Source organism: Gymnodraco acuticeps, unplaced genomic scaffold (genome assembly GCF_902827175.1).
Source record: "Gymnodraco acuticeps unplaced genomic scaffold, fGymAcu1.1, whole genome shotgun sequence".
Taxonomy (NCBI): Eukaryota; Metazoa; Chordata; class Actinopteri; order Perciformes; family Bathydraconidae; genus Gymnodraco; species Gymnodraco acuticeps.
The window spans coordinates 275,542-286,008 of record NW_022992149.1 but is presented as its reverse complement, the minus strand read 5'-3'; the positions used below and the strand labels follow the sequence as shown (position 1 = coordinate 286,008).

General features: G+C 37.9%; 2 protein-coding genes across 3 annotated transcripts; one reads left to right on the top strand and one right to left on the bottom strand.

Annotated features, from left to right (window-relative positions):
• The first annotated feature begins 949 nt into the window (after window positions 1-949).
• spc25 (SPC25 component of NDC80 kinetochore complex) lies at window positions 950-6,050 on the top strand. Of its 2 annotated transcripts, XM_034203971.1 has the most exons (8): window positions 963-1,052; window positions 1,715-1,743; window positions 2,420-2,582; window positions 2,788-2,853; window positions 3,119-3,265; window positions 3,377-3,502; window positions 3,660-3,758; window positions 4,278-6,050. In XM_034203971.1, the coding sequence occupies exons 3-8, from the start codon at window positions 2,432-2,434 to the stop codon at window positions 4,400-4,402; spliced, it is 714 nt and encodes a 237-aa protein (XP_034059862.1). In that variant the 5' UTR covers window positions 963-1,052; window positions 1,715-1,743; window positions 2,420-2,431; the 3' UTR covers window positions 4,403-6,050. The 2 variants fall into 2 exon arrangements, with proteins under 2 accessions (XP_034059861.1, XP_034059862.1); XM_034203970.1 differs by lacking the exon at window positions 1,715-1,743 and having other exon boundaries at window positions 950-1,052.
• On the bottom strand, window positions 4,963-10,350 carry nostrin (nitric oxide synthase trafficking). The gene is made up of 16 exons (XM_034203972.1): window positions 10,293-10,350; window positions 10,034-10,119; window positions 9,847-9,930; window positions 9,616-9,678; window positions 9,425-9,506; window positions 9,268-9,330; window positions 8,367-8,465; window positions 8,142-8,267; window positions 7,568-7,666; window positions 7,363-7,488; window positions 6,825-6,933; window positions 6,589-6,677; window positions 6,360-6,485; window positions 5,547-5,769; window positions 5,378-5,470; window positions 4,963-5,299 (listed from the first exon to the last, which is right to left on the bottom strand). The coding sequence occupies exons 1-16, from the start codon at window positions 10,317-10,319 to the stop codon at window positions 5,163-5,165; spliced, it is 1,632 nt and encodes a 543-aa protein (XP_034059863.1). The 5' UTR covers window positions 10,320-10,350; the 3' UTR covers window positions 4,963-5,162.
• Window positions 10,351-10,467: the final 117 nt, after the last annotated feature.

The following is a 10,467-nucleotide window of genomic DNA, read 5'->3' as shown; positions in this document are numbered from 1 at the left end:
AACAGTTTCATCCTGGTTTTCACATTTTGGCTGAGATGGAATCACAGGGGGAAATAATTAGAAACAAATGATACGAGGGTCTCCCACAGTTGACATGAAGTTGAGAACGTTGTGGTATTTCCTGTAGAAGCTCTGATGGTGCAAACATATATAAACAGGGAACCACTGCTGTACAATCCATCTGAGGTTCCCTTTCTGTGTGCCTGGGCTGCTTCTTCTGCACCTGTCAAGGCACAATCTGAAGCGAAGACAGCTTTATATCTCTATCTGGGATCATAAATATTTCAACGGAGCCATGGTAACAACAGCAAGATATTCAGTTTGACCCCACTATGAATTAAATAATGTGATCCCAAGTAGTAGTAGTTGATGTGGCCAGGGAAAGGAAAGTTTGGGGCTCTGCTGGAACTGCTACCCCCGCGACCCGACCACGGATAAGCGGGAGAAGATGGATGGATGGATGGATCCCAAGTAGTGCCCCCAGTAGCCCACTGGATCTCTTCAGACTCATTAAAATCCCCTTCTCAGTGAATGTAGCAATAACAAGGGTTTACTAAAGTCCACCTGCCATCCAGAGTTATAGCCTGTACCTGCTCTATGTTTCTCTCCATTTATACCCACAGTCATCATTGTAAGAGCATTTTTATTTACCTAATTAGAAATAACAATGTTTTGGTAACAGTATTTTAAACAGTTTGTTGGGTAGTTTTGGCCCACCTGAACTTCACCAGTTTCACCACAAGATGGTGTACAATCACAATACAGACATACATGATACATTCTCCTCTGGCGTTATTACAATGTTAAGCAAGAAATAACAAATTCCTACGGTATCTCCGCTTTCTGGTTAGTAACGGAATAGAAAGCATTCAGTTGTAAAAAAAATGTAATACATTGTTTTCGTTGTTTGAAAGCGGAAGGAAAATAAGCTGGACGCTACTTCCGGTGTTGAGACCCCGCCTACTCCTTTGTGTAGAGCGCGGATATTTCAAAAATAACGACTCAGTTCAGTAGCGTAAACAAGTTGGATCTACTGCTGCTCATGTAAACATGTGAGTAACACCACTGACACAAAATAAGCCATTATTAATAGGTCTGTTGCTTTATTTTCTGCTTAGACAAGTTAACCAACGCAAGTTCTTTGCAAGCTCACTAACCGCTAATGTTTCCTAGCTAACGTTAGCCTTCCGGTTATGCTGATACTTGAACGTTAACCACTCAGTTTAAGGTTAGGTATTATCAGTTACTCATGAATGAGTTACAGGCTCATCTTAGACCTGTTTTTTTTTAGCATGGCACACCGTAACTAGTAAATCAACGTTATGGAAATGCAGAGGTGGAGTACTCAGATCTTGTACTTAAGTAAAAGTAGGAATACCAGAGTGTAGGAATGCTCTGTTACAAGTTAAAGTACTGCATTCAAAATGTGACTCAAGTAAAAGTATTAGCATCAAAATATACGTAAATGACCAAGTAGTCTTGTTCTTCACTCGGTTGTACGTCAAGTAGATGGCTCTGTTGACATTGCATCTCAGTTCGTGAGGAGTCATTTGCTCTTATTTTAGTTTGTATTTACTTTTAGCAATGCCTTATACATTTATACAAACATAGAGTCTCATAGGTAGACATGTGTAGCAGTGCGTTGGTTTATTGATGTGTGCCAATACTTGATTGGTGCTTTCATATGAACATGTGTGGTGGTATTTATTTACAGTAAGCAGTGGTGTAAAGTAACTACCGTAGGTAAGTACATTTGCTCGAGTACTGTACTTAAATGAGTATTTGAGTATTTCATTTTCCTGCTACTTTGTTCTTTTACTCCACTACATTTATTGAATACCTTTAGTTACAGATTTGGATTAATGATGTGATATATATTAAACTCTTAAATAATACTTTAGTTAAACCTGGAGTAGATTTACAAGCTACCCTGCAAAGTCATTCAAACTAAATGCACATTTACCAGCTTTGATATAACTTTAATGCATCAACAATCATAATCAATACATATAATATATATTATTTTGAAATGGACCGATCTGCATAATGAGTACTTTTACTTTTGGTACTTTTAAGTACTTTTGATGCTTATACTTGTGTAATAGTTTGAATGCAGGACTTTTACTTGTCACAGAGTATTCTTACACTCTGGTACTTTTACTTAAGTAGAAGATCTGAGTACTTCTTCCACCTCTGACAGCAAGTGAGGCAAATTGCATTTATGCTGCATCACTGGTCCCTTTTGTATTTGCTTCTCAGCTTTAGTCTTAACTTTATTATTAGGATCCAGGAGATTTAGTTGACAGCCAGATATTAAAGTTATACACATCCTTTACAAAATGTGCAGTACTACATAATAATTGTGTTATTTTCGTGCACATAGTTAGCATTATGCTGTTTGTTGTTGTTTTCATTGCAGATTGTGAACATCATGGAGTCCATTACTGATCCAAACATGAGTGTCGGCTTCACCAGTGCCATGGAGGAGATCCACAACGAATACCTGAAGACGTTCGGGGAGATCATCGACCAGACGACAGAGCTGTGCCAGTCCCACAGAGAGTTTGTGAAGTGTGCAGTAGGTATGTCTGACATCTTGTTTATTGGCATCTCCAGTAGTTGTTGGCCTTCCAATAATAACTGTTCCTGGGGTTTATATTGAAAATGAATCAAATTGAAATGTTATAGTCAGTAATGTTTGCAGTCTGTAAACGATATAGTTTCAACATTGCTTCTAACACTAAAATCAAGCTGACCCTTAACGTTTTCTTTGTATTTGTTTTGCAGATACGTGTTTAAAGAAGTGTAAGGATGATGAGATGCTGTTTGAGACAATAGAAACATTCAAAAGAGGTGAGTTGATGCATTAAACCACAAAGCATTGATAATATGGCTTACATTCAGTCCAAGATGTGTGTTTATATGATTATAACATTGTAGAAATGATCAATATTGACCAATGCCATCGTTATCTTTGTTCTAGTACTTTAACTGTTTTATGTGCTTAATAATTCTTCATTTTCTGATACACACCATGTCAACATTTTGTAATGCCGCTTCAAGGGCTACAGTTTTATGATGAAAACGTACTTTGACTGTTGCAATGTTTGTCCTCCAGACTTGGTACAAACAAGTGCATCATTAAAAGTGAAAAGGCATGCCGTTTCTGAAATGATATCCGAGATTGAGCACAAGGACGTGCAGAAAGAAGACATCATCCAGAAGATAGAGACACTTAAAGAAGAACAATCCAAGAGAAAAGAGTGTACGTCTATATTTTGAAAATTAAATATATGGTGTGGATCTCATAACGTGATTTGCAATTTTAGCCTTAGGTTATTTTAGTAACAGAACCATTGACTTTTTCTTCTTCCAGTAATTCTGTCTCAACACAAGACAAACAAAAACAGACTGAAGTATCTCAAGAAAGCCAGAGGGGTCTTTCAAGATCATTTGGCGATGGAGATACGAACAATCTCTGGCAAAACACAAGTGGTTAAAGGTAGGCCAAGTGTGCAATTTCCATTATCAATAACTGTCTGTATTCATCAATTATTACACATACCAGTAATTGCTTGTGTCAGGTAATACCCCGACTGTCTTCAGTGGCACTCACTGTCTTCAGAATATAACAGAATATGTTTGTTGTCTTTGTAAAGGTGAAAAGCTGCAATTTATTTTCCGGAATATCAACCCTTCAGATCTGAAGAGCGCTTACATTGTCACATTGGGCCTCAATCAAGACGGATCATACCAGAGTAAGTAATGCACGCATACTTGCATAAGAAAACTATACTTGCATAAAATATATATCTGACAATATCTTTTATTTTGTGTGGAAAAATAATACTCATAACAAGTGCCTCATGAAGCTAATCCCCCTGTGCCATATATAGCTCAATTGTTCTCCAAAACTCAAATGTGAAAATATAACGGTGTCACACTATTGCACTAGCTGATGTGTTCGCCCATTCCCATGACAACGACCACTGTCATTTATTTTGAGTCTGTGATATACATTATTTCCCAGCTGGTTTCTATGAAATCATTCATAATACAAATATATTTAAGACCAGTTTTAATACATGTTGTTGTCAGTAGGAAGTAATGGACATGGGGGTGAGTACAACAGACAGCGTAGAGTAGTAATAATCTAATTAATGCAATGCTGGTTCAGTATTTTTATGGGATTTATTGACAATATAAACACAACATATATCATCAGTTTTATCCTCCAACCACCATGTCTTCTATAATAAAGTCTTCTGTTTCTCCAGTTGTGTCCAGTGACCCCGCGCTCGGGTGTTTGCCAGTCCTGGAGAGCCAGCTTCAGAAGACCAATAAGTTACCAACATTTCTGGCTAGCGTCAGAAAGGAGTTTATTTCTCAGGCACGCCGCTGAGATTGGAAGGATGGGAGAAAGATATAGCATGCGATGAGGACTAATGTTGATCAAAGCTTTCAGTCTGTATCTACAATACAGATCTGCTAACAAGGATTCAACTGCTTTGACAAATAGGGGTTTAATATACATTTCTGTGGGTAACAATTCAAATACTATATTAGAAATATCTGGACTTATTGCACAAATACTGGGGTAATGTGTCATCACAAATGTCTTGTTTCATCATTGAGCATGGACTTGTAAACATTTTAGTGGAAACCTCTATCTAAATCTTAAAAATTCATCATTCACATATTGGGTCAAAAGCTTTCATTTGTTTTTTCCTTTCATTATTCAATTTAAAGTAGATGGGGATAATCATAACTTTAATAACTCTCCCTTGCTTCATTTTTCCTTAATCATATATATAACATATTTATCAAACATTCGCTAATAGTTAAGTTCATCTGCGCATAAATAATGGTGAAAATTATTATTTAGGTGTTAAATTCACAGATGCATACAGCATTATAAAATAACTCCATGGAGAGCACAGACAAAAAGTATAAAGGAATGTATAGACATTTTAATGAATGCTTTATTTGTTATTAAACATTTGAGTATATACAGTAGTATAGTGCTGTACAATGAACATAATCAGTCAGAACAAACACAACTTGTAGTTTTAGTTGGTACGAGTCTTTCAGTTGTTGCCATTACATTTTCATCAGTGCAGAAGTGAATCTCTGATTCAGGGTGTTTTTGAATATGAGTTGTGTCAGGCATCCGATGACTTGATGCTGCTTAACACAGGCAGCTCCTCCACATACGTTGATGGGAAATGACCTGTCTTCCCATCAAGTTTGCCAAACCACCAACCATTCTCTTCCTTTCCACAAATGTCTAGAAGATCTCCTGTGACCAAAAACATTTTACAAGATTACAAACCTCTACTGTTTTGGAATTTCTTTCTGCACTTACGTTGTTACTTACCCTCCTTCAGAGTCAATTCATCATCCTGTTCAGGTGTGAAGTCGTACAGGGCCTTGCATTTTCCTATGCTGCACAGCTCTGGTGTTATTTTACCTGTTTAATGTTAAAAAATATTTTACCTGTTTAATGTTAAAAAATCAATCTTTGTGTTACTCTGAAAATGTCTTGCCTTGTTCTTTGTCATTATTGGTGTGAGGCAGGGCTCCATTAACAGTGCTGTCACACTCTGCAGCCTCGTGTGTTGTGGAAGTGACTTGTTCCACAGACGGCTGTGTCACAAACTGAGCCGGTCCTTTGTAAATGATGGAAGCTCTCAGGGACTGTCGGGACCTGAAGGGAGTCCTGCGGAGCTTCACTGGACGAGTCAGTTGAACAACGCTGTGCTCACAGTCCTTAAACAGACAAACAGTGTGTGTTTAATAATTACGATACATACATTTTTTAAATTATATGTACAGCACTTTGGCTCGACCAAAAATCGTTTAAAAATGTGTTATATAAATAAAACTTGATTTGATTTACGAGGCTCTACAGATAACGGTATATGCCGTACAAACACTCGCTCTAACACTGGAAATCCCAGGATTAATATGTTTGGAAAATATATCCATGTTGTGTTATTAATAGTTTGAGACACCATTCATTTTTAAAATATAATTCATGCAACCAAAAAGCTTGGGAATCCCCTTTTTTTTAATGTCTGTTTAATAATGTCACCATTAAAGTCGCCCACGCAGTCCTTACCTAAACAGTTATAACTCAATAACCACTAAAAGGCTGCTTCAAATGGAACTTTTTCATACTATTCTTTAATCCAAGGAAAGTCATTTTAATGGGTCTGCTTTTAATGCCAGATACACTTCTGAAATATGCTTATAAATGTCCTTTCTTCCCTGTTAGTTTTGAGCATTCAAACCAGTGACATTTCAATAAGAAACCTCCTTAAACCACTCCCATGTCCTGAAGATGACGCATGTCTTACCTTATCTTTCCATTTCACGATGCTGTCACTGAATCGATGAAAGGACTTGGCCTTGCCCTCCAACTCGCACAGTGACACAGAGAGTTTGCAGTGAGTGGCCTCGAGGAGATCCAGTTTTAAGGTACTCTACAAGCAACAATATGACATGAGTGCACAGTAGTAATCAATTTGAAGTGAATGTCCTTCTGTACACATGACTATCCCTCTGTCCATTACACACATTGTTTACCTCATCAATCTGCTGCTCAGTCTCCTCCAGGTTCTTTTGGTTTGAGAAAGATGGATTTGCAGAATACGTTCTCATCAGTTTTTCAATTCCTGCAACAACAATATTGACAGAGACTTAATGAATGACCTCACATGGTACTGCCCATTGTAAATCAATGCATTGATTTATAAAGGACATCCACCAGGTTATATTGTGTATTTAAATGAACTATTTAGTGAGTAATGCGCTCAACTTGCCTTCCCGGTCTTTCTTTGTCTTTGTAATACTGCCCTCAAGACGCTGGACTTTGAGTTTGATGGCTTCTTTTCTTCGGTCTTTGGCCATCAGTGACTTGCTGTCCTCCTCCTGTTTCACCCAGAACACAGATCAGTAACAATGATGGTCTTGGGTAAAATCTACTGTTGACACTACACAGTATGTGTTTGTGCCGTGAGTATTTCAAACATGCTATTGCCTTTACTGCACAGTTATACAACGTTCCACTAAAGCAGGTTAATCCCATTGGGATGTCGGTCATATTTTCAAAGACCTGAGCACGACCTAACAACTACATAATTAGAAATGTAAACATGACGAAATGTAACAAAAAGCAGAACATATACATTGGAGCACCGCCTTCATGTTAGGCCCTGTCACAAAACGATAAATACTTCTGAGGCTTGTCCGCCCCTATCAAAAAGAGACCCCCTGCGGAGATGGCTAAGCGTGTCTTTGAATGGTTGAGTCACTGAATGAGTCTGACTGGCATACCAGCTTTCTAAAAAAAACACTTACAAAATAATCAGCCACCAAAAACTCTGCTTTGTGATCTTCTGCTGTGATGCTGTTTTCCGCCAGCAGGGCTTGTATGTCTTTGTCCATGTCCACCCTTTGCACTGTCTGTTCTATCTTTTTTTGGGCCTGGAAAATATAAATGATAACATTAATTTAAGGAATAACTGCATACTTATGAGTAGGATGGAGTTCAGGGCTGCCTTACGTGTTGGAGGGTTTGCCCAAAGCTGGACATGTGGAGGTTGTATCTATTCAATATGTTGAAGAGAACTTCAATCCGCTGTTTCTCCAGCTCCTGTATGACCTGAAAAAGCAGAAAATAACATTGTGACGCTTTTGGTGCAGCACATTCAATCCCTATTGAGTCTGGTCCTTGTCATATATTCTGTGTAGCATGTATTATCCCAACATATCACCTCCAGTGGAATGAAGACCATCTAAACCTGAGGTAAATGTTGAATAAAAAGGAAAACAAGGTCATAGTGAGTGTTGCATGTACAGTAACCGAAGGCTGTTTTTCTCTGTTGCATGCTAATAAAATGTGTGTACCTCAGAGAAAACAGAATGACATAAAATGCTGAAAACACTGGGCAGATATTTGGCGTACCTATATAATTGACTGACCTAGTGTTTGTAGAGCATTTTCTGCAGCAAAAAGGTCACTGCTTCAGCTCTTGTCAAAATGGGGTGTCCTTAAACAAGGATTGACCAAATCTGTTCACTAGGAAAAACAGCTAAATGCCTACAGTATGAGAAGCGGGAGAGCATGTTTTCCGTACCTGGTGGCAGTTTTTCAGTGTGTTTTCCCACTTGAGCCTCATCTGATGACCCTCCATGTTGATGTTAAAGTACTCATCATCCACCCGCGCCTGTAACTCTGCCGATTTAGTCAGCCTGTTCAGCATCTGTGGTCAAGAACAAGGGGAAACTCTTTTAGCAAAACATGAGAGGGAAATGTAATGTATGTCGTGGTGACAAATGTGTTTGGTAGACATACAATTCACCTTTTGTTTTTCTTTTTCTGTGCAGATTTGTCTGTTGTTCTCAACAAAGTTGAACAGAGCCTCATGCTCTCTTGTTAGTCCAACCAATTTCTTCTTTATCTGTTTCAGAAGAGAATAAATCCACACAAAACAGTAAAGGTAAACATTGAATGAGCAGTTTACTACACCATGTGTGAGAGAAACAGGGTCAATCTCTTTAAAGCAACTCTAAAAACGCCAGGTTTATAATCTATTTGTTTTGTCCAATTAATGCACTGGCTATTTTAGATACTTAAAGGAACACCAAAGTTCACATTGTTTTCCAACATAAGCTTTGTACAGAACCCTCATCTGTAAAACATAATCCATTATAACACAGTCATACTTCAGTTTAACAAATGCTATCAACCTTATGATATCAGGTGTGTCATAGCAACAACCAACTGTTTTTTATAATACATCATCAATTCAAAGATAACAGTCAATCATCATTAAATATCCCATGTTGCATGATGGGTTTTAAAGGTCAAATGAATATTATGTTTCTGTTCTGTCAGCTTAACAAATAATTGGTTATGGTTGTTCATAATTTTTGTTACAGTCATGACCTTTTGACTGATAAGAAACTATAATCCTTGAATATGTGATGCACTACTAGTAATGGCTCATAACAGTTTTAATATATTATAATGCATTATTAATACTGATCGCATCAGAAATGCATTGTGCAGTTCAAGCATACATTAAATATATGGTAAAGGCTTTACTATAAAATCTATATTATAGTCTATTATTACATAATAGCTGACAGTCACACACACTTTTTATGGGTTAAGCATTTATGGATCAGCATGTTGTTAACAATGGTCTATGCAGCAGCAGCTCCATCATAGCTAATGCATATTTCTGCATTTTCCTTTACCTTAATTTGTTCACTCCAATTGGCAGTAAAAAGTTTCCCAGTTCTTTCAATGGCACTGTCAAGCTATGAAAGCACATTAAAAGGTTAAAAACACGCTATATCTTGGAGCTTGCACAGACAGATTTAATGATACAAAAATGCAGAAGATTCTCCATACAGGCCTCTTCCTCTTGTTATGCTCGTCTAAGACTTGTCGTATTTCCAGAATTGCTTCTTGCTGAAATGCATTTCCTAGTGACCTGAAAAGAAAACACTGTGTTTAACTTAAATCTTTGGTTTGATCTGTGGACAGACACGGTTGTGAAGTGAACTTGGGTTGAAACCATAGACTGTATGGTTGAAACCTACCTGTGGGCATCTGCTCTTGAGTACATCTCATCCGACACATGACACCAGGCACTGTAGGTGGAACTGAGTGGGGAACCAGCATGAATAGGTTAGAGGTGTGGGCTCATAAACATCATCTGTTTGTGTTTTGATCACACCTATCTTGCTAGGCGCATGTTCCCACGATATCAGGAAGAGGTCATGTTAAACACAAAATAGACAAAAGACAACCATTTAAAATATGCTCCTTACTTGTTTGACATTCCTTTGGAGGCCCTGATGAGTTTGCCAGCAAGTTTTTGTAGTCCTTTGGAATAAGTAAGTTCCAGCTCTGCCCTAAAACAATAAAGCGTTGCAGCAAGTGACAAAAGCTGAGTCAAACAGTAACTCCTGTCGTCTTTACAAGTTAATCTGAAGGACATAGTTGTACTGAACCTACCTTTGCTGGAAAACTGTCATAAGTTCTCTGCAGAAGTACTCCCCGGATTTTGAAAACCGTTTCACATTTTGATAGAGTTGGTTATACTGAAAGACAGAATTAGCCTCTGTGATATGTTTGCCACATGTAGCAAACATGGCCTAAATCAACTGAGTTAAAAAACGAAACAAACTAAGTTGTACATTAAATACACATTGAAATCATATTTTAACTCCAGTGCGTTGTGGAGGTAACCGAGACCTTTTCAAGATAAACTTACCGAGCAGGTGCTGATAGGGTCCTTCATCTTAAGACTGTAGCAGTTTGTTGACTTTGGACCGGGAACTTTGACCACCCTCCTCCCAAACTCACTCATGCGGAAATCACCTGAGCTTTTCTCAGTGTTTTATAGAAAGAAAAATTCCAGTGAGAGGAAAAAAAGAAACTACAATGTC